General features: G+C 55.2%; 3 protein-coding genes across 9 annotated transcripts in view; 1 reads left to right on the forward strand and 2 right to left on the reverse strand.

Moving 5' to 3' along the window:
• Positions 1 to 901: 901 nt before the first annotated feature.
• UCK1 (uridine-cytidine kinase 1) lies at positions 902 to 5,846 on the reverse strand. Its single transcript, XM_056351675.1, has 7 exons — positions 5,698 to 5,846; positions 5,151 to 5,310; positions 4,380 to 4,476; positions 4,140 to 4,282; positions 3,942 to 4,036; positions 2,826 to 2,874; positions 902 to 2,447 (listed from the first exon to the last, which is right to left on the reverse strand). Exons 1-7 carry the CDS (start codon positions 5,782 to 5,784, stop codon positions 2,260 to 2,262), a joined length of 819 nt encoding a protein of 272 aa, XP_056207650.1. The 5' UTR covers positions 5,785 to 5,846; the 3' UTR covers positions 902 to 2,259.
• Positions 5,847 to 6,043: 197 nt separating this feature from the next.
• PRRT1B (proline rich transmembrane protein 1B) lies at positions 6,044 to 7,941 on the forward strand. The gene is made up of 4 exons (XM_056352970.1): positions 6,044 to 6,335; positions 6,500 to 6,809; positions 6,970 to 7,095; positions 7,204 to 7,941. Exons 2-4 carry the CDS (start codon positions 6,513 to 6,515, stop codon positions 7,348 to 7,350), a joined length of 570 nt encoding a protein of 189 aa, XP_056208945.1. The 5' UTR covers positions 6,044 to 6,335; positions 6,500 to 6,512; the 3' UTR covers positions 7,351 to 7,941.
• Positions 7,942 to 8,707: 766 nt separating this feature from the next.
• RAPGEF1 (Rap guanine nucleotide exchange factor 1) overlaps positions 8,708 to 22,236 on the reverse strand; it is a 92,361-nt gene continuing 78,832 nt past the window's right edge. For all 7 annotated transcript variants that reach the window (XM_056351072.1, XM_056351074.1, XM_056351070.1 and 4 more), the window contains 11 exons: positions 20,967 to 21,042; positions 17,704 to 17,792; positions 16,243 to 16,331; positions 15,696 to 15,881; positions 15,458 to 15,542; positions 15,162 to 15,256; positions 14,615 to 14,693; positions 14,370 to 14,471; positions 13,840 to 13,937; positions 12,633 to 12,761; positions 8,708 to 12,023 (listed from right to left, as the gene is read on the reverse strand). In XM_056351072.1, coding sequence (XP_056207047.1) covers positions 11,873 to 12,023; positions 12,633 to 12,761; positions 13,840 to 13,937; positions 14,370 to 14,471; positions 14,615 to 14,693; positions 15,162 to 15,256; positions 15,458 to 15,542; positions 15,696 to 15,881; positions 16,243 to 16,331; positions 17,704 to 17,792; positions 20,967 to 21,042 — 1,179 coding nt within the window. In that variant the 3' untranslated portion in view covers positions 8,708 to 11,872. The remainder of the gene's footprint in view (positions 12,024 to 12,632; positions 12,762 to 13,839; positions 13,938 to 14,369; positions 14,472 to 14,614; positions 14,694 to 15,161; positions 15,257 to 15,457; positions 15,543 to 15,695; positions 15,882 to 16,242; positions 16,332 to 17,703; positions 17,793 to 20,966; positions 21,043 to 22,236) is intronic.

Genomic DNA, 22,236 nt, shown 5'->3' on the forward strand with positions numbered 1-22,236 from the left:
GTTAGGAGCAATGGCAGTATGGTACGTACTGGGCGGCAGGAGTTGCACCTCAGATCCCATAGAAGAGCAGTTCTGAGCAAGGCAGAACTGCTCCCGCTGACAAGGAAACCTGCTCTAACTGGTACTCATGGGTTCAGGGTAAAAACCCATCGTAACTCAGCCCATGGCCTGGCCTGCACCAGCAGAGGAAGTCGGAGAGCAGGAGAAGGTGCAAGTGAAGGACGGGGATTGCTCAGCGGAGACTTTCTTATAGCTCTGTACAGATACTCAACAAAGGTTGTAGTACCTATGCCCCATTTGATGATTTTTCCCCACATGGCTACAGCAGCAGAACCTTGCAGTGCAGCTCAAGCTGACCCAGAACAGCAGTCACAGACAGACAAGGGTGCTTTGTACTGCAGTGTTCCTTACTGCTGTAACAAATGCTATTCAAGGCTGCTTTGCGCTCCCCCCACCCCCAGAGGAAGGTATGATCAACCACCACAGCCATTCAAAGTAGGTTTTAGTGACTATTTTGCTCCTACTTGAATCCAGCCCAATAGCTAATGCTTCGGTGCAGTAGTTCATACTCTAAGTCTGTCCCCTGAGCTAAACAGCACTCAGCAGCAGTTAGGAAATGAACTGGTTTCTCCTTGGCATTACAGAAGTGTGCCACTGAACCGTGGTGACTGCTAACAGAATACAAACCTTTACCCATTTCCAGTGTTGAAAAGACGATAGGAATGAAAGTGCAGACTGCATTATTAAAGTTTTTCTCTAAAGCTTCAGCTGTTACAGAGCTGAAGCTATCAATTCTGTGTTAAGGGGAGAAAGAACTCCAGAAGCGTTCCTTCCTGTACCTCTGTGCTGGTGTAGTGCAAATAACAAATAGCCTTTATATAAAATGGGCATTTCTGATCACTGTTTGTTCATTAGTTTATTAGCCAAAGTAACATACCCACAACCATCACAGCCCGACCCTGGTTTGAGAAAACTGGCAAATATGAAAAAGTTCCTCTTAATAGTATTTCCCCACCCACCCTCATTCTTAAAACAGACCGTAGAGTCCAGACTCAAGAAGGTTATCACAAGGACATTCTCAAAGACCCAACTGGCACTTCATTTCAGAATTTTTTTTCTAGAAGCTTCATGTTGCTGCAGTATCACTTATCTGGAGTAAACTGCGGAAACTGGGATGTCACTGTTTATACTTCCAGCCTCTGATCTGCTCTTTTTAGAAAGCCAGACATTCTTGAGTTTAAACTGCCCAAGTGCAAGGGGAACGCTGTGACCCTGTCTGAGGGTAGAAGCACACCCAGACAGCCGTTTGTGCCATCAGGAGGGTCTCCCGATTCACAGCTTTCCCCCTTGCTGGTCTTACCACCCAGCTCTGGAAGCGGACAGATCCCGCCCAGCAGAATCTGCAACCAGCAGGACAGAAATGCCCTAAAAGCCACTAATACTGACAAGGTCAGGTTTCTCTTTCCATGAGCAACTCAATCCAGCTGGAGCTCACACATTCAGTCACTGTGGTAAAGGAGACTTATTTGGGTACAAAAAAATAATCATACAGCGTAGCAAGGTTCGAGAGCTTGGAAAGGAACAAGTTAGGAGCCCAAATCACACAACTTCCTGAGCCTGTTCCCTGATGAACTGCAAGTTCCCATTTGTCACAGACATCCCTGTCTCCTCTCTGTCTCGGGAGAGATTCCTGCCCCCACGCGCTGCTACAGGCTAGAAAGGATGGCCAGCAGGAGAGCACTGCCAGCACTCGAGGTGCCAACAAGGTGGAGAAAAGTAAGGACTGCACCTGCTTGTTAAAATTAACAGGGTGCGAGCTAGTCTTGGACAGAGAGACTGGTTCTCCTTTTGGACATTTTCCAGGTTTTTTCACAGGTAATTTTCCTGCAAAGGAAAATCATCACTGGGGAAAGGGGGTGTATCCTGCTAATCACCTGGTGGCGTTTAATTTTCAGGGGAGACTTCGGCATTAGATCCCATTTTGAAAATGAAAAAAAGGCAAGTAGCACTGCCTTAACCACTTCATCAAGTGATGTAATAACTCCAGACATGGCAGGGAGAGCAGGGAGGGGGTTTGGAGGGGAGAGGGCAGCAGGCCAACTCCTTCCCCTCCCCTCTGTGAGAAGTTTCACACCAGCATCCCCTCCGCTGCTAGTATGACTCAAAGGGCACTTCACCAACCGTTCTGTTGAAGTCCTTCCCCAAAGTTGTCCTCAGCGGTGGTCTGGCCCAGAGGCCACTCCCCGAGATGCTGGCAGGTTAGTGCGGCCGGCTGCTGGACTCCAGGTGGGAGCGTTTGCTGGCCGCTAGCACGCTGCTGCTCTCCGTTTGCTCAGGGAATGGGCGCTTGTAGGTCCGACCGTGTCCGTTCACCGCCCCTCGCTGCCACTTGCAGATATCTCCGTTTAGGATGTCTTGAATGTGCTGCACTATAAGGTTTATAGCAACTGTGGAGAGGAACGGGAAATAACAGGACATGAAGAAATTCTTGGCTGAGCTATCTACAAGATGCGGAGCGTCCAGCCCTGTTCAACTCGGGTTTTAACAACGAGCCCTTAAATGAAACAATGCCCACCCTCCGCAGTGAGGTCAGACCTCACAGAAACCAGCGACGGCAACACCAGCTTTAACAGCGGCGTCCTGCTCTGCACTCCAGTCCCACGTCCGCTTTCCAGCCCGGCATCTTGGCCAGGCTCTGAGCAGCTCCCTGCCCTCCAGCAAAACCCCTTCCCTTAGGAGCCGGCAAACACGGGCAGCGGCCCCCTGCCCCGCCCCAAGGGTGGTCTCCCCAGAGGAACGGGACCGAGAACCAAACTCCCTTTTACCCATGTTGTCAACGCCTCGGGGGATGATCACATCTGCGTACTTCTTTGTCTGCAAAACAGAAACGGCAGGAAGGCTGTTAACGGGAAGGTCAGCTTTACCCTAGGAAGAAGCTCCCAAACACCAGACAGCTGGGGCAGACAGAGGGGTTCTGTGCTCCGGGGCTGCAAGTTAAAGCTCTCAGTCACGGTAACACCTAAATGAATTGAGAAGTCACACAGGCTGACGTGCACTGGATTTAAGGTCAGGGGTTGTTCTTACTGTCCCTGTGCAGTGAATCGCCAGGCAGAAGCAGCAGGTCAAGTGTGGAGTACTCGCTTTCACACTTCTGAGGAGTCTGCTGCCTTCAAACGGGTCGCCTGCTTCAAGGCTGAGGTCTATTTGCTAAGAGCTGGTTCTAGTCAGCATTTCACAAGCCGTTGCTAAATCTCTGCCCAAAGCCAAGGTTCCCAGTGTGCATGTGAAATTCCTTCTTCCTGCCTGTGATGACATTTTATTGATCTCTACCACCACAGAGCCCCTGCTTCACCCCTTCACACACACGCTTACAAAGAGGCTGGCAAATCTGGCATTTCTAATGAGTACTTTTACAATCCCAGAATTGCTTTGATCTAGAGCAAGAGGCGCCTGAACCAGCCTTTTCCATCTTATTTAACCCACGTACAGGATTTTGTTCTCAAAGGGCTTTTTTACAACTTGATTTGACTACATGAGCACCTAAATTGACCCTGCGTTGTATGATGTAGCAAGCAGATGCTGTAACGGTCTGCTGCAGGTTTTTGCCTGCGTTCCCTGTTGAGGGACTGCCTGTTGGAAACCAAACCCTTCTTTCTGCCTGCAGGACTTCAGAATAAACGCAGAGTGGGAGTGTTTCAGTCAAAGGGGCCCGAGCTAAAACAGCCACGGCAGCCAGCAGGGAGAAAACCGTGCGCCGCCTCTAGGGACTTCCACGGCGTTTTGCAAGCAGAAGGGACCAACCCTTCCAGTTCCTTAAACAGCTTGTAATGGCAATATCAAAGCCACCACTGCTGCAGCTACTGTTTGGCTAATCCCCAGGCGACCCTACTCCTTCTCTCCCCCCAAAAAAACACAGATCAAATCAGTGAAACGTTCAGTACCGGTAAGCAGAACTCCTCAAAGGCAGGCTTGACAAACATGGTGTACTGGGTGAGGATCTGCTCAAGGTCCCGCCCGCGTTTCATATCTCGCAGCACTGGAATGGGAAGATAAAACCCGTGAGTCTTACCACATGGCCGAGGATGGATAAGGAGCAGGAGCAGGAGCAGGCTGACGCTGCCGTGACGGCTGAGCACTACCTCTGCGCGACAGCCGGACGTCGGAATCTGTATCAACAAAGAGCCGCAGATGGAACATGTCCCGAATGTCTTGGTTGTAGAAAACCAGGATCCCCTCAAAGAGGACAACATCGGCAGGATAGACCACCGTCGTCTCTGCCAGCCTGCCAGGAAACAACACCCAGAGGACATTGAAATGGGTCTCGCACCACAGCAGGGATGGCCACATGCGCGACAAGACCGCACAAACCTGAAACCTACCTAGAATGCGTGACGAAGTCGTACGTGGGCACCTCAACCGTTTTGCCCTCAACAATATTTTTCAGGGTTGTGTGCATCAAATCGTTATCAAAAGCATCTGCAAGAGGAAGAGTTTCAGATACTGCTATATATCAAATGTGCTGCTCGAATTTTCTAGACCTGAAGGAAAAACTCCCTGTCCGGTGTTACACCAGGAAAAAAAGGACTCGTGCCTTGTCCTTCCCTAGCAGCAGTGATCCAGCGCTCCCCACCCAAGGGATAATCGCTGTGCTTGGTTCCAGAGAGACGGAAGGCAGAATTTGCCACTTACAAATTAAGCACCCAAATGTGAACCCCGTAATTGTATAATTTTTCCAAACCACTTGGTAATTGTATAATTTTGGGCAACTCTTCTAGTCTGTTAGGTAAGAGTAATTTAGAAAACCTCAGGCAACCTTAATCCTTGTCATCACCCACCCCGACAGCCTACAGCAGGCACCGGCCCTTAGCCAAGGGTGGATCGTTGTCCCGTCCGCACCCGCAGCAGCGCCCCGAGCCCGGGGTGCCGGGGGGTTTGGGGAGCGCTGCGCTTTATTACGGAGCCTCCCGGCACTGGTGCCGTGCCAGCTGGGATGCTCCCCAGCTCTGCAGCATCCCCCTGCCCAGGCGCCCCAGGACGGCGGCGGGCAAAGGAGCGTTCGTGTTGTCCAACACTTCTGCTTTTCTCCAGGCCCCTCGGGTGACCCCGGCTGCCGGCCGGGCCCCGTTACGGCGGGGGGCAGCGGGGCTCACCCGGGTGGTCGAAGTTGTACTGGCCCTTCAGCGCCTTGGCCTTCTGCTCGGGCGTCAGCACCTTGTAGAATCGGTCCTGGCTGAGGATCAGCACCTGCCGCTGCCGCTGCTCCACCTCGTTCTGCCCCAGCAGCTCCATGATCTTCTCGCAGACGGTGGACTGGGGGGATGAGGGGGGGGCAGTGAGGGCACCGGGGGGGAGGGGGCAAGGGCGCCGGGCGGGGGGACACGACGACGAGGGCGGGGGGGGACGACGGTGGCGAGGGCACCGCGGGGGGAGTGATGAGGGCACCGGGAGGGGCGGGGGGGGAGGGCGATGAGGGCACCGGGCGGGGGGTGGGGGGGAGGACACTGGGGGAGAGCGATAAGGGCAGCGGAGAGGGGAGACAGACGGTACGGGGCGCGGGGCGAGGGCACCGGGGGGGCGGTGGGGGACCCGAGGGCACCGGGGGACAGCTGAAGGCACGGGGGGGACCGAGGGCGCGGGGGGTCCCGGGCCCGGCCTCTCCCCGGGGCCCGCCGGCCCCGGCCGCCCCCCCGGGCTCACCTTGCCGCTGGCGGTGCCGCCGCTGACGCCGATGAGGAAGGGTTTGGGGTGCGGCCGCTCGGGCTCGGGGCCGCCGGCGGAGGCCATGGCGGGGCGCGGGGCGCTGCCGCGGGGGCTGCCGGGAGCTGTAGTCCGGGGCGGGGCGCGGATGGGCGGGCCCGGGGGCGGGGCCACGTGCGCTGAGCGCGGGTGGGCGGTGCAGCCCCGCACGCTCCGGTGGGCGGCCGTGCCCCGCTACAGGCGGCGGGGCCTCGCCGTAGGTGGTGGCCGTACTTCGTTACAGACGGCCGCGCCTCAGCGTAGAGTGATGGCTGTGCCTCATGCAGGTGTGTGCATGCCGGGGGACGGGCCTGTGCGCACCCGTTCACCGTTAACAGCTGTAATTATACACGTTGGCATGTAAATAGACGAGGCCGGGGCGGGCAGCGCCCCCCCCGCGGCAGCAGCGCGGTGTTCCGTGGAAAGCCCGGCCCCACGCGTGCACCCGAAAAGCTGCGCTGGGGCTCGGCTGAGCGCACCCCCCCCGCCCCCCCCGCCCCGCCCGCGGCGCCACGCAAACAGCCGGTCAATGATTAACCGGCGCGGCCCGGCCGAGCCCCGGGGCCACGCGGGGGCCGTAGGGGGCCAGGCCCCGGCAGGTGGGGACCCCGCGGGCGCGGACGCGAGTGGAGCCGGGGCTCCGGAGGTCGCTCCGCGCTGCTGCGGGCGACCCGGCCCGGCCCGGCCCCTCGTTACCGGGACACGGGCACCCCCCCACGATCGGGGGACCCCCGGGCAGCCCACGGCCTCCCTGTCCCCGTAGGTGTCGCGGTGGGATGGAGGCGCCCGGCGGCCCCGCGGCGGGGGGAGCGGAGCGGGGGGTGGGCAGCGCGCCGGCCGGGGGGGTGCACGGCTCCGGCCCCCGCTGGGCCCACCCCGCCGCCGTGGTGGCCGCGGTGACCAACGCAGCCTTCGAGGGGGACCCGCCGCCCTACTCGCCCCCGGACCCCAAGAGCGTTCACCTCCTCTACCCGCCGCTCCCGGGTGGCTTCTCCCAGCCGGCACCTGCCCTGTACCAGCCGGGGCCGCCCCCGGCCCAGGGCGCCCCCCCTGCCCCCCTGCCCTGCCCCACCGTACGTATCCCCCACGCCCCCCGGTTCCCCCTTATCTCCCCTCCCGGGTTTGTGGGGTCCCACGCGGTGCCCCAAACGATGCTTGAGCAGCACAACCTGGGGGGGGGACCCTCGCCCAGGGGTGTTGTGCGGCATTAACCGCCCCCCTCCCCCGTCGCAGTACGAGGGGCAGGCGGGCACGGGGCCATCGCAGCACCTGCCCAGGGACTACATGGTGGAGTCGGTGCTGGTGACCGTCTTCTGCTGCCCACTGACTGGCCTCATCGCCCTCCTCTACTCCCATGAGGTAAGGACAGCGCGGTCCTGATTTACCCCAGCCCCGCCTGGCACCCCCGATCCCCCACCCTGTGCTGCGGGTCCCCTCTCACCGCTCCCCTTCCTCCCCCCGGGCCAGACCCGGGCCGCACTCAGCCGTGGAGACGTGGCCTGGGCAAACGTGGCATCCAGAAAGGCCCAGACGCTGGTCCTCTTCAGCCTCCTCTTCGGCTTGTTTGCCTCCATCAGCTGGGTCATCTACGTCCTGGTGGCCCTGTACCTGTGACAGGGACCCCGAGCCCCAGGGACAGGGCAGGGCTCCTCACCGCGGCCCCAGGGGGGACGGCCAGGTGGAGTGGCCGCAGCCCCCGCGTGGCATTGCTGGGGCTGCCGTGGGGAAGGGGCGGCCATGAAGCAACCGCAGGGCCGGGGGGCAGCGCCCTTACATCCTGGCAGGGCGAGGAGCCGCTCTGGAGCCGCATGTGCCTCCATGCCCGCTCCCAGCCCCGTGGGCCGTGGCGCAGGCAGGAGGAGCCCAGGCCGAAGCCGTGCTGGCGCCGTGTCCGGGGTCGAGCGCTGCTGCAGGATGCTGAATCCCGTGACCACGGAATGTCCCTTGGAGGTGCCACACAGCACGGCAGGAGCGTCCTGGAGAATTGGGGCTGGAGATGGAGCAATGGGCCAAGGCATGATGGAGAGGCCACAGCGTGCAGCCGCTGCCTGGGCATGCCAGAAGCCCTCACCGGTAATTAACATGAGAAGGTACAAAGCCACAAATTTAGCTTCTACGGTAACTTTGTCCACGCTGCCGCCTGCTTCTTGCTTCCAGATTGAAATAAAATACAGGTGTAGCCAAAGCTGCCATTTTCTCTGCGCACCACAAAAGTTAGGGTCAATTTCTCCCATCACTGGTCACATGAGGGTTTCCTCCACAGGCAGGTGGGGGGGCTCCAGCCCTAGCGGGACCCCAGGCAAGGGGAGCCCACACGGGCTGTGCTGGGGACGCAGCGGCCCTGGGTCTGGGGGTGCCACTGGCTGAGCTGCTGTGGGGGCGGGGAGGACAAGCCGCTGGGTCTCCCCATGGCTCTCATGAGCCAAGCAGGGATGTCGGTCACCGCCGCCCTCGCGTCTGCCCCCCTGGGCACTGCGGCCGAGCCTGCAGCCCCCTCGCGCTTTGCCAGGCCGGTGGATGCGGCACCGCGGGGCAGCCCCAGCGAGTGAGCCAGGGGTATGTGCTCGGTCAGTCTGGCCATCCTCCTCCCGAGCCGGCCGATGACAAAGACTCCCAGAGGAATTTTGAACCCCATCCAGGACTGGAATAGCGCAGGAGCGTGCTCGGTCGCCACAGGGGTTATTTATAGCCCCTGGCACGTGGCTGCTGCACCGGCCAGGCTGCACCGGGCACGCGTCTGCCAACATGTTTTGGGGAGCAGGAAGCCCCCAGCACAGGGGACATGGGTGCCCGCAGGAAGGTGACAGGAGCAGATACTCCCGCCCGAGCGTAGGGCTTGTACTGGGGCAAGACCACCTCGACGGAGGCAAGGAAGAAATTTATAGAGGAAAAATAAAAGGGAAGAGGGGCAAGGGCAGCGGGAAACCCTTAGGGCACATGAGAAAATACGAGGCCACACCAGTGCCAGAAGTGGATTCGATTGTCACTTTAATCCACAGACTGCTGCATGCACTGTAAACAGGATCGTCAGGCAGGTTTGTTATTGGTGTTTATTTGTCTTTAATATAAAAGTTACAGGTCTGAAATGTTCGCAGGAAGATGCCACCATCAGGACGGGGTTAGTGGTAAATATATAATACAACTGAACAGCTGGGGGTGGGGGAAAGGCCTGGGAGCAGGGCAGGGGGCTGGTGACCGGGGGCATTGCTTCTTCCTGCTCCCTGCCCTGCGCGGAGAGGGGATTGAGACCCCTCCATCTCCCAAAAATGAGAGGTGACGGCCTCAAGGACACTGCCTGCAAGACACGTGAACACGCTCATGGCCAGTCTTGCAAAGCGCTGTCGTTCTGGGCATCTGCTCCCCAGGGGTCCTGCTCCCGAGGGGGGCGGGGGGTGGGGTCTCTGCGGTCAGCAAACCTGAAGCTGCTCTGGGCAAGGAGACCCTTCTTTAGGGCCCCCCCAGCCCTGCGAGCCCAGCCCGAGGTCGGGACACCCGGCTGGGCTGGGGATGACAGCAGAGCAAAGGGGAGAGGGAGGGGAGGAAAGCCGGGGGCTCAGCCCCACTGTGCTGGACGAGGTGCTGCGGCCACGCAGACCTTCCGTCCCCACATCGTGGGCTCAGCCTCTGGCTTTGGGGGGGGCTGGCGCAGGGCGGGGAGCGAGACCCCTCTGCTGCTAAGAGGGTTCCGTGGTCTCGAGCGCAGGGCAGAACCTGCAAACAGCTCCCGCTGGCCAGCAAGAGAGGAGGGGAGTGACCCGGCAGGGCTGAAGACAAGGTGCACCCTCCTGTTCCCCCACGGCACCGAGCCCTGGCCATGAACACGGTGCCCCCCCGCCCCCGCCCGTGGAAAGCGGAGCGATGGGCTGCGGTGTTGGTGCTACCGCCGCACCCCCCACTCCTGTGCCACCGCACACCGACCCAGGGAGGTGCTCAGCGCCGGCTGCAGGGAGCCTGCTCCAGGGACGGGGTGTATCTGCCTTTTCACAGTCTCACCATGTCAGGGTTTTTTTTAAAAAAATCTTATTTACAAAGGAGAACACCACAAGCATTCCTTCCTGCGTGGAAGGCTGGGAAGCCTTTGGGGATTGCAAAGCCTCGGCCGGACACGACACATGGCCCCAGTGCCATTAGTGCCGTAAAAATAAACTGGTTTTGAAGAGTTTTGGCTCGGACTCCACATTTCAGCACAGGAAGATCCCCGCTCCTCCTGCTCCGGGGTTGCACGGCACGAACTGGTGTTGCACCCCACGCTCTCCTCCCCCAGAAGGTGGCCTTGCAGGCAGGAGGGTATTTCTGTGCTTCAGCATCTGACCTCTGGAAAATAATCGAGCTGGGTACAATCTACAGACCCTGCTGCCGCCCGCCAGGCAGAGCTGCTGTCTTGCAGGGAGCTGGCTAAGACTTTGCAATCTGTTTGTAGAAGGAAGTACTTGCAACTCTGATTCACCCAGAATAAACAGAGGCTTTAGCAAACACGGAGCTGCTATTGAGAAATAAGTTAAGGATGCTCTGTGAAACACCCTGCCTGTATTCCTTGCGAGCTGCTGCCCGAAAACTGCAGGATTTTGTTAGACTGAACTGTGTAAAAACCTGTGACCACGTGACATGGTGCTGAGAAAGGCCTCATGAGGCTGCTAAAATCTACAGCGTACACTCAAGCCCACGATCCACACCGTAAACCATCGGGTAAGGACAGAGGAGGGATGCGAGGTGGCCCAGCTGGGGCTGCGCTGGGGAGGACACCCTGGGTGGGACACAGAGGGGACAGAGGGACTGAATAAGGCACACCAAACAGATTGGGATTAACGCTGCGTGTGTGGGAAATGAGATCCCCGCTCGCTCTTCCCTGCCGGGCTGCCCCTGCCCTGCTGGCTCCGGCACGGCGGGGCTGGGGCTGGGGACCTGCTGGGGCTCCTGCCAAAGCGCGGATCACAAAGCACAGCACCAAGGGTCAGCCAGACACCCCTGGGAAAAACCATTTGGCAACAGTGAGAGGAGAGAGGAGCGGGGCGGAGGGCTCGGGGCGGCTCGGCTGGGCACAGGGCTCCTTCCTGGTTCCCATCTCCAACTCCAGAAATGGCCCCGCTGGCTCCTTTGCCTGGTTCCTGCGCCTGCTCCACAGCCAGCACCCGTGCGGCCGCCCCGAGCCTCCCTTCTTCCAGCACTTGGAACAACATTGTCACTGGTTGTGAATTTTGTACATACTGTTTTGCACTTTTTTTCCTATAAACCCATTGGTATTGAGACATGCATCAAAAAAATCCCCAATGGATTCTAAATACTAATATTTACAGTCTTGTATACTACAGCATTTACTGTGCAAAAGCTAGTACCATCACTAAAAGATACGGGTTCACAGACAAGTGAACTGCAGTACCTCGGGTAGTCCACGTTTCCAGGGTTTGGAGGGATTACTGTTGCTTAAATAATGAGATCTGAGAGGAGGAGGGGGATACGATGACTGCAGATGGCGGGTCCCTGCCCACATTTTCAGTGCCTCTTCCGTATCTACGACTGGTACCTTCCTCCCATGAAGAAGGTGCCAGAGATCTGGGGTAAACCGAAGACCCCTGTAAACACAAGCAGCTCTCTGAAGGCAGAGCTCCTCCGGCAGGCAGCGGGAGGCTCTTCCATCCTTATCTCCTACGATGAACACGTTTTAAGGTGGCATTGCAGGGCTGGCTCAAACCCTGGGCTTCCGTGGCTGCTGCCTGCTGAACGCCACTCTGGAGACAAGTCTGGGGGTGCTGAGCCCTTGCTGACCCTCCTTTGTGGATGGAAGGAAAAGCCCAGGTATTCCCGGATGCAATCAGCCAGCAAACCAGTAACACGCTTGCATGGGACCCTCCTTCCACAAGCTCTCTCCCCGGGTTTAAAGCTGATTCATGGCACAGAAGGACGGGAGGAGAAGGTGGGCGAGCACAGCGAGCGGCGGCTGATCTCTGCCCTTGGCGGCTGACGCGCACGGTCACGGCTTGGCTGCTGCGAGAGCCCGACGCTCACACCCCCAGGGATCGCTGCCCGCTGGGAGGGAGGGTGCGTCATCCAGTAACAGGTACAAACATTGAACTCCAGTCTCATAGCTGCCCTCGGTGCGTCTGCGGAGCAATTCTCCTCGCTCGCACAACCCCTCCTCCTAGGTTTTCTCTTCTCGGTCTGTTTTCCGCCTCGTAATGTTCCGAGGTTTGATTTTGAGGGACAGTTCCCACAAGGCCTCCTCAGCCAGGTGGTCGCTGAAATCGTTGAAGAATGTCACTATGTCGTCATTTCTTTTGATGTCGTAATGTCTGGAAAACCAGAGGAGGGCTGCAGTTAAACAAGGGGCTACCTGAGGACCTCTCCCAACTTTGAGCCACCCCCACCCGGCTCTAAGGACATCCAGCACTGTGGCCTGCGCCCAATACTCCTGGCAGAGGTGTGACACCGAAAAAGGGAAAAAACCATCACGCCCTTCGCTGAATTGGAGGGAGAAAGAAAAAAACCAGACACTATCACACTTAAATCAGCAGTTAGATCTGCTGCCTCTGCTGCAAGACAGCATTGAAGAAAAGCCTCCACGACCTAGAGAATGTAGGAACCAGCAACAGCAAAACCTGGAGGAAAACCTGTTATCTGGAAGGGAGCAGTGGGAAATTTTTACTGCGCTGGATCTCAAAATTAACATAGGAAAAACGTCTTTACAACTTTTAGTCGTATCTAATCTAGACAGGGAAGGAGACTGTGACCGGGGCCCTGTCGTTCCCAGGTATCCTTACACCTCCATCACGACGCTTTGCCTTAGACTCCCTTCCCCTCGCACAGGGGCTCCCCTGCCCCAGCCACAACACCCCACGCCCCCCCTAGTCACCGCCGTGGTGTCTCAGCGCCAGCCCTGACCCTGCTCTTGCTGCACTTACACTTGTTGGAAGCACCTCATGCTGTCCAGGATGTTAAACTGCTGCCAGCGCTTGGAGAAGTTCACTTTGCTGTCAATGTAGTCAGGGTTCCCCAGATGAACAAAGGTCAGGTCCTGCAGAATCAGGCCTCTGAGAGACAGGGGCAGCAGGCCAGGGAGAAGACAAACAGGTACAGAGGTCAGCTACACAGGGGCAGGATGACCAGCCAAAAAGCAGCCAGATGCAACCTAGCAGCCTCCTGCGGCTGCCACCACCGGCATGGTAACTTTAAACTAGAGAGAAATGCTCCCCTAGCAGCAGATGCAGAAATGCTCCCCCAGCAGCAGATGCAAAGGTGTCCAGGTGCAAGGCACCCACCATGCGCAGCCGAGGGATCTCTGAGAGGTACTCATGGTCACACTATGGGCACTGAGGTTGCACTTTCACCCTCCACGGAAAGGAGGACCAGGCTGGAAGAAAGCTGTGATGGGAAGTGCCCGCCAGGAGTTAAACCTTCCTTCCAGTTTTATACAAAAGGGCTTCCCCAGCAAGGGGGTCCATGCTCCCTTCCCCCCTACTCAGCCGTATCTCCGCACAGTCCTGCTGTGGTCCCCTGCCAGATGAGATGCTGTGTACCTACACAACCTCTTCCGACAGAGCTCTTTCCATAGAAGAAAGTAAGACTAGAAGTTTTACCAGTGTAAACCCAGAGCAAATCTGGTATCTAGATCAGAAGGCTCTTCCAAGAGCAGGGCAATAGCTTCAACCTTTCATCTAGAAAGAGGATGACGCAGCACGTTTGACAAGGCAGGCTCCTCATTTACCAGCTCTTGCAGTCAGCAGAACCAGAGCTGTCACAGAGGAGCATGCAGCAGCTTGAAGCTGTGGGATCCATCGCACCTCATGGGTAAATCTGTCTTTCTGCCCACAGTCCCAAAGAAAATATAGTTAAAAAGCATCAACTAAAGATCCAGGCACTTGATCTTTCCTTCGCCACAGTCAATACACAACAGCCGCCTTTACAAGAGACAGCTGTCACCCTGCTGCCCTATGCTACGGGACAAACTGCTCCAGAGAGGGCATGTGGGCTGGTGTGGCGCACTGCTGTCTCATTCGAGATGTAGGGCAAAAGGCAAGTGCTGAGCTGAGCAGAAGCTGCTGAGAAATCCTTGAAGGAACCATTCTAACGTGCAGAAGTAACGGCAGAGGAAAGAAACTACCAACTCACAGGTAAGGTATGCAGGGAGGCTCCACATCAGCCAGCGCGGCTCGGTATGCGCGGAAGGATGAGGAGCTGTCGATCAGCGTGCAGTACTCAGCCAGGCCCTGGCAGGACACAAAGCCCACGGTGACACCACTGCTGCAAACCCATGTTCTTTGTAACCTCTCCCCAGACAGCCAGGCAGGCGGGGAGTTAATGCCATCCTGTAAACGCTTCCAACTGATTTACTCAGCCTGACGCCCAGTATCGCAGAGCCTCGCTGCCTTCAGCCTCACCCAGCCTGCAGTTTGCAGGGAGGAGGAGGAGGAGGAGGAGGCTGTTCTCACCCGTGCCTGCTCTGGCCCTCCTGCAGCTGTCGGAATGCCCAGCCGCGCTGCAGGCTTCCAGCACCGTGGCGTTACACCCACTGGGGAGCAGTTACCCCCCTCCCTCCACCCTGGGACATGGCCGAGCTGGTAAAACCACCCAGCTGCTTCATGCCACAACCACAGTTATCTTTCTTCCCCCTGAAGATGACGGCCCTCACCGCTCCTCACCTCTGAGGTTTGTTTCTGCCACTCCAGCCTTCGAATGGGTGCAGAATCCAGTGCAGAAAGAATGGCCAGATAGGAATTAAAATTATTCAGCTTTCGTAAGTGCTGTGAAGAGGGAGAATATTCCAGTTACTCGACAGATCTGAAAGCCTTCTAGCATCCAACAGCTCTACCAACCAGCAGGTCCCAATCCCCTGCCTCCTATAAGGAGTAGCGTGTGTGATTCACAGCAAGAACCAAGCTGATACCTTCATAATCTTTATAAATTTAAGAAGCAGCCTCTCTCGGTCTTGGGCCTTCTCTTGTAGCATAATTATTGAACGGACCCTGGAAGAACAGACAGGAAAAAAAAAGATAAATCCCCTTAAGAAGATCTCAGCTTTCCTCTTGTTTCCATTTAAAAAACTGGTAACTGATAAGGATGGGCCAACAATACTAAAGAGCTCACGATACCTCCAGCTTAAAGGGAGCACTCTAATTCACAACAAAGACTAATTTCAAGGATGACTACAATAACCCTTCACAGAGTGCATTTATTTGCAAGGGGAACGTTTGTTTGAAGGGCTCAATGGTACTGATAACAATTCCTCCAGGTTACAGTGCCCTCCGCAACCCTCCTGACCTCTCTTGTGTGCTCTGGGGTCTCTGATGAGTGCCCTGCATCTACTTGCTGGCCAAAAATATATGTTGTCCTGCTTATAACAAGGGAACCCAGCTCTGCAAGGAATATTTTGAATATCTGTAGGGCACTGGAGGTTAAGCACAGATCAGTGCCAGTCACTCCGAGCTCCTTACCAGTAGGACATGTTATTAAAGTGCTCTGTGAACTGTGTCAGGTTGGGGCTCTTCTCTTCATTTTGCTCCTTTGCCCAAAGCAAAACTTCCGGGATCTGCCAAGGAAAAAGAGGAGATGGTGGGAAAATACCACAGGTTAAAATGGGATTTTGTCACAGTCTGTGCTGAGAGCCACTTGCGGACACAAGTTCAGCTGTCTCCTACAGCCCACCAGTGTCCTGGGAGGGCTGGCAGGGAATGCCAGAGGTGGCAGAGGGTACACGTCTGAACCCCTCCCACCACCCTCATCTCTGTACCTCAATTTTATAGAAGAGTTCAGCATCTAGCAGGGTCAGCTGCTCGGCTATTTCATGACTGTGGAAATCATGCAGGGTCCCTGGCCTGCAGGAAACAAGGGTGAAGTGCAAAGGCTCAGAAAACATGACCCGTTTTCTTTTTCTTGTAGTTTGGACTGAGAAAACTCTTTGTGTCCACAAGAAAGGGATGCCCTGTCTCTCAGAGGACCAAGATATGGTTACGTGCATCTTTCCTCACCTGGCTGCCACCCCACGGGCTGCAAGAGGTTTGATGGAATTGGCATAGCTCAGCATTTTCTTCTGTTCCACTTTATCAAGGATATTCTTGCGTAACACTCTGGCGAGGCTCAGCTCCCCATTGCAGACCAGCCGGAAGACCAGGTCCATCAGCAGTTTGAGAATTTCCTCCGTCAGCTCCACTAAGCTGAGAGGAAGATGGAAAATTCAGGGAAGGCATCACAGCTACGACACTGACCGAGCTACGGTTTGTATCTGTACCGAGTCTTGTCACTCTTCCCTACAGGTACAACCCAGTGACTGAAATACCTCCTCTTCCCAGGTCTTCCCTTCCCAGAGATTCCCCTTTTACTGGTTATTTTAAAATCGCTGACCCAGTTAGGACACACCACGAACCTCCTCTCCCAACAGGAGGGTTCAGCACTATAGGTGTCTCGCTATAGGGGATGTCAGCTGTCAGCACAGATGGGGCTTCAAAACCACTTCTTCATAACTGCCACTGTCACCGACCCCACATGTCCCATACCAAAACCAAGAAGGCAACTCACCACAGCTCATCCACCACTCTCACCAGCACGAAGAAGGTGTTCTTACTGACCCGCTTCTTAAACGTGTCTGGGAAGTGGCAAAACTTCTCATATGTTGGTTGCAAATTAAAGAATCAACTTAAGTGTGGTCAGTCCAGCGTCAGTGCTGTGAACAGCTGCCTCGAGGAACGTCAGAGTAATGTATTATTCTGTCTTAACTGAAACTGGTGTTCAATTTCCAGGAGATAAGGGACACCGATATAGCTCTAATTAAGATGGTATTAAGCTACCTGCAGCTGGTGGTGGCTTAATACCATCTTAATTAGAGCCATCCTTACACCTCGCAGAACTGACGCTAGAAGAGCAGGCGTACCCTGAAACTGTTCTCTCTAAGGTGACATTTAATGAGCAGCACTCCTCCCTCTGCTGTGATCTCCCCCACTGGTCCGGGACATCTGGTCTCAACAGATCTCAGGTGTCACCTCTCCCTTCCGCACTGCCCAATTTGGCTGCAAGGAGAATGGTGGCAGGGGAGGCAGCACAGGTTGAAAAAGCTTCTGTCGGGTGAACAAAGGGAAAGAGAAAAAGGTTGTCAGTAAGGCAAGGATTGACAAGGGCCCGCAGGAACGCCCCAGCCAGCATTTTCACTGACAAATGCTCTGCAGTGAGATCTGCCGCGTCCTTGGCCGCGCTGATCCCGCAGGAGGGAGGCAGGGGAGCTCTGCTGCAGATGGCAGTGATGAGCTGCGACACAGGACAGGGTGACGTCAGGCTGCCTTTGACGTGGGAGCACAGGACCAGAGCCCACAGGGCCTTTGCACCGCCTGAACCCAGACCCTGACCCGCTCAGCTGACGGCGAAGGGAGCCCCAGAACCGAGCCAAGGGGGGAGGAACTGCAGGCAGGGTCCTCAGCAAGACGCCTTCTCCGTGCCCTGCCAGAAATGCTAACGTTCACCCTGCCACGCAGGGGCCCTCGCCTCGTTGGCAGTTACAAGCTCAGTTCAGAACTACAAGGCTGAGAGGACATTATCTCCTGTGCTGCACTTGTTGTAACGAGAGAGAGAACAGGTTTGGATGGTTTTGTCACATCTACTATTAAACTGCGCTGGCCCAAGCAGGCAGACCCCACAGCCCCTCCGCGAGGCAGAAGGTGGCACGATCCCCTTTCTGCAAAGGAGACATCCCGAATAAAAGACCAGCTCCCCAGCAATGTACAGAGAAACCGGACTGCTCTCCTCCCCTGCCAGGGCCCTCAGAAGACCACTCTCGGGTCCAGCACGCCCCGCCTGCACGTGCCCGGTAGCATCTCCCATCTGCAGCGTACAGGGATGAAGGCAGGCTGCTTGGGTGCCTCCAGGGCAAGCACCTTACTGACCACGCTGGCAGCAGGCTTTGGCCAGACAACTTGCAGCCAGCTCCCTCCATGGCCACTGCTGGGCTGGGATCCCTGGTGGGGGTGACAGTGCCACTCGTGCAAAAGGATATCTGTACTGCAGCTTCTTGATGAGCTCTTCAGGGGTAATGAATGTCCTGTACGTAGTCAGAAAGGCTTCGCAGTACAGCACCAGATCTACAGAGGAAAACAAGAAAGGCTCAGTCAACCCTGCTTTCAGAAAAAGGAAGGTGCTTGCAAGGCTGAATCCAATCTTAGAGGACATGGTTGCATTCTGACACGAAGGGACCTTACGGAAATGCTGTGCTGTTGCTTCTTACCAGATGGACCCTACGGCACAAGAGCACGACTGAAACTGCCCTGTCCCCACCGCCTGCTCCCGCTTGCAGCACTCAGGCTGGCTGCTTTGCTCATGCGACCACCAAAGCAGTCAGTGAAAAACACCTTTGTGGGACAGGAACCTTCAATGAGCAGTCAAGGAAAAACGTGGTTTAGACCTTGAGGATACTTTAAAGAGAAGATCTGAGAGCTGGGTGCCTGTTCTCTGTCTTTACTGCCTAGGCAGCGCAGAGCCCCGCAGAAGGACATGGTCACTCTTCCTTCCTGATCAGGAATGCATGTTTTGACATGACGATATGGATCCGCAGACCCTCCAGCCCTGCTATGTTCCAGGAAATCTTACAGTGTAAATGTAAGATTATTTTCAGCCAACGAGAAGAGTAAATTACGCTGCAAAAACTGACACTACCATGACCGTGACCGTGCCATAACAGACACTGACACGGTGCACGTAGTCATCTTCTGGTTATTACTGTGCAGGGGTGGGTGCTACAGCCCCCAGAATCGCAAAGGCTCTGGCCATCGTCACGGGCACAAAGGAGAGAATTTAAAAAAGCGGAAACTGCAAATGGGAAAGAAGATTTTAGGTCAAGACTGTAGTACATTTGCAGTCCCAGGCAAGGCGGACAGCGGTGGTCAAAATGGAAACTTATTAGCCCCAGCATAAAACCAGGCAGCATGTGCAGTGGGATGGCACGCTGCCCCTGCCTGGTGCACTGCAACTGCTGGCGGAGGGAGAAAAAAGCTTCCGCTGTGCCTGCCCAGGCTCGGCTGTACCTGTACATCTTGTTTCAGCCAGGTCAGGGAGCACCCCACACCATGGGCTTGCAACACCCATCGGTTGCGTGGGGAGGGTGGGAAGGAGCAGGGCACGGTGTGATGGCTGTGCCTCTCTACCTGCCCTGGTTTGCTTGGCCGCAGCCTGATGGAGATGCTGCTTCCTCCTGCTCTTCTTTCAGACAGCGCTGCTGCCTTTCGGTTAAAGACAATCAGACATAAGCCAAAGGCTGGGTGGTCACGCCAGGGGGGAGCCCCGGGCCTCCTCCAGCTGTAATCCTGCACTCCCAGCAAGTGCACGTGGCTGGGAGCACTTAGCTGACCACGGATTTTATTCCTAAAGACCACAAGTCTCTCTTTATCCCTTATTCCATTTAGCTCTTTTTAGCAAACTCAAATGAGCAAGAAGCATCATGCAACAGGGCGTGGAGTTACATTTATTTTGGGTTCCCATCTGCCCAAAAGGCAACGTGAGGTAATACAGCTGGTCTGCTCTGGCACTTGAAGCTGCCAAGAAATTCATCTTTAAAGGAAAGCCTCTTAACTATACCCCTCCATGCCGTTTGGCTGATTGATTTACAATCCCTGAATTCTTCTCATTGTAAGCTTAATTCATTAACCCTCTCAGTCACCCAAACACTGGGTTAGCATAGCACAAATTCCTGCGTGCTCCATTCAGCTCAGCAGCTTGGCAGAGCCCATGAGGCTAAGCTCTGTGACTATTCTGAGAAACGTGCTGCGCAGAGCTCCCTCCACCCAGCCGCTCTCCCCATCTGCACTGTTGTACATTTAAAATCCTGCTCTAGCTTTCCCTAGACTCCAGAGCTCCTCCATGGCTTTCACCCCACTGCCTGCAGCACCCTCACAGCTCCCTGTGCATGCACTGGAGGTCTAGCACACATCCCTTTACCAGGTAGCTGTCAAAAGGAACAGCAGGGAAGGTCTTCCAATTGTTCCAGAGAACAGCAGAAGTAAAGCAGAGCTTCTCTAACTCCAGTTGCAGCATTTTTGTAAGGGTTTTTTTTTGGTTTGGTTTTTTTTTTTGTGGGTTTTTTTTTTTTTTTTTATAATAAGCGTATCCAGCTGTGGTGCAATCGATTGCCTCCTCCTCTCCAGTGTGTTCCTAACCTTGGCCCTTTCTGCCTGGATTCGATGCCCAGTGTAAACAGGGAAACATAGCTGTCAGGGGAAGGATTTTCTTGCTAGCTGAATGGTGCTGGTAAGTAACTGCAAACACCTTCTGCTACAGTAAAACCCCTGCCATTTAAAAATGCACATGAAAGATATTTCCCCTTTGACTATCAAAACTCTAAAATACGAGCGCTGATGGTTCAGCGGGTGAGCGAATTTTGCCTTGCATCCCAGGAGATAAGGAGATCAATTCTGGTTAAGGCCATCAGCACAAATGTGTTTGGCAGGTTCAAAATCACTCTCTGGAAACATTACAAAGCCTGTCTTTGCCACAGGTCTTGGAAAGCAGCTGCTCCATGTGGGTGGTGACTGGGTTTGGAGATAAAGCGGGGTTTTAATAAATCTAAAGCTAAGGGTTGCTAACCTCCCTCTTCCTCCCCCACATCTCCTTTCGTTTACTGTGGATTCCCTCTCTGAACTGGTCTGGGTGGCTACCAGCTTGCAAGTGGTACAGAGTGGGGCTAGCAAGTGACACAGTTAAGTTGAAAATAAGGGGTGTCAGCAGACTAGCACCTGAACAGCCTGCCCGACGCCCATAGGCACAGCATTAGACCCAAACCAATGTCCCTCCTCTTCTACTTCGATGCATCAGTGACTTCAGCAACTCCTACATCACCACTGCCCTTCAGTTCAAAGGGCGAGGAGCACCTCTGAAAGAGGATCCATGCCACAACAGGCTGGTCACTCCTGCACTCGCAGAAGGCAGTGTCCTACCTCGGCAGGTACAGAGCCACCAACACAGCACCGTCACCGACTCCACTGGTGTGCCTCGCCTCCCAGATCTGGGCAAGGGCTATGAGGAGTTAATACCATCCCTGCTGCTAAATGGAACACACAGGCGCTTATCCAGCTTACCTCCATTTCACCAAAGATAAGCACAATTCCCCCCACCCCTTCGAGCCGAAGGATCATCAACATCAACGTGGTCCCCTCCACCCCGGCCCACGCATGGCGACTGCGCACACGGCAGGGACACAGAAGACAAGCAGCAAAAGGCCACGCCAGGCTGTGCTCCCCAGCTCTCTTTTGGTGCACCCACCGTACCTTTCCTGTCGGTCTCTGTCGCATGCACTAACAAAATGTCTCCGGATCCACCACGAACATCTGGCCCATCATCTCCCTGCAATGAGAAAGAAACACGCTCGGCACGGCCCAAGCTCCCTCTGGCCTGGTTTACCACCTCTGGGTTCAAGCTCAGCAACAACCGGGCAGAGTACGCGATGTTCCTGGCGCTGCTCACAGCGCAAGCTGGGACGTGGACCTCAGCGCTGGGCTAATCCTGGAATTTGGATAAAGCATTTGGTGTCCCAGATGAGGATCTGGGTTGACCCTTACTTGAGCTCTCTGACTCCTTAAGGCCAAGCTGTGAATGTCAGTGAAAGCTGAACCTTCTGTCCACAGGAGAATGAACAGAAACGACCCAGAATCCCAAACGCTCCCAGAAGACCATTAACTGAGAGTAACCCTGTGTGAACTGTCTCAAAGTGCGGGATCACGTACCACACTGGCTGTGGGGTGAGAGGTCATGCATTCAACTTACACGTTCCTGGAACATCAAAACCTGGCAAGTTAATTCCTGAATCTGGAACTATTTGGCTGGAGGTCACCTGAAATGATCCAATAACGGGGAGCAGAAAACAACCCTGCTAACTGCTTGACCCCTGCCTTACCACTCTCTAAAAACATCTTTCTTCTAGCTACTGCAATTCACAACTAAAAATAAGCAAAACTGATCTATCATTCAGCCAGCGGTTCCTGGCTGCAGGAAACAGCTTGCAGGGGCAGTTTTATAATGTTTCAAACACATAGATCATAAAGAGGGAAAAAAAAAAAAAAAAAAAGAAGTTAAGGCTTGACAGAGATCTGCTAGTCTCAAATGTTCAGGAATCACCAATTTTTAAGTGTTTTTTAAAGGAAATATGCCTGCAGAGGAGACTGGAGTCACATCTGGCTTCCCTTAGCAATGTCTTTGTCATTTCAATATGTAAAACACTGGAAAAAAACATGGATTACAGCTACGGAGCAGCTATGTCTAAAAGATGTGAATTTTTCAGGTGACCCTCTGGCAAGACTCATGAAATACTACTTAAAGAATGAATAATAGCTTCTTACTCTCTCCTGCACATCTCAGCTGACCAAAGAACACTCCTAAAGTGCCAGTAAACGATACATTCTCTCTGTTTTTCAGACTAGCCCTCTGACAGTCTGAAAGCTTCAAAAGCCTGCATATTCCCTCAAGCTGCATGTCAAAGACGGCTTGGTTCAAGAGCACAGTGAGCAAAGCTGTCTGGGAGTGCACCCAAGGCTAGAAAGA

Source organism: Falco biarmicus, chromosome 9, assembly GCF_023638135.1.
Source record: "Falco biarmicus isolate bFalBia1 chromosome 9, bFalBia1.pri, whole genome shotgun sequence".
In the NCBI taxonomy this organism is placed as follows: Eukaryota; Metazoa; Chordata; class Aves; order Falconiformes; family Falconidae; genus Falco; species Falco biarmicus.

Excerpts from the sequence above, each read along its gene's own strand:
- UCK1 (XM_056351675.1), bottom strand. The coding sequence starts at position 5,784 with ATGGCCTCCGCCGGCGGCCCCGAGCCCGAGCGGCCGCACCCCAAACCC. Across the intron at positions 5,311-5,697 it reads GCGGCACCGCCAGCGGCAAG|TCCACCGTCTGCGAGAAGAT; the intron begins GTGAGCCCGGGG and ends TCATCCCCCCAG. Across the intron at positions 4,477-5,150 it reads GTACAACTTCGACCACCCGG|ATGCTTTTGATAACGATTTG; the intron begins GTGAGCCCCGCT and ends TTCCTCTTGCAG.
- PRRT1B (XM_056352970.1), top strand. The coding sequence starts at position 6,513 with ATGGAGGCGCCCGGCGGCCCCGCGGCGGGGGGAGCGGAGCGGGGGGTG. Across the intron at positions 6,810-6,969 it reads CCCCCCTGCCCTGCCCCACC|TACGAGGGGCAGGCGGGCAC; the intron begins GTACGTATCCCC and ends CCCCCGTCGCAG. Across the intron at positions 7,096-7,203 it reads CCCTCCTCTACTCCCATGAG|ACCCGGGCCGCACTCAGCCG; the intron begins GTAAGGACAGCG and ends CCCCCGGGCCAG.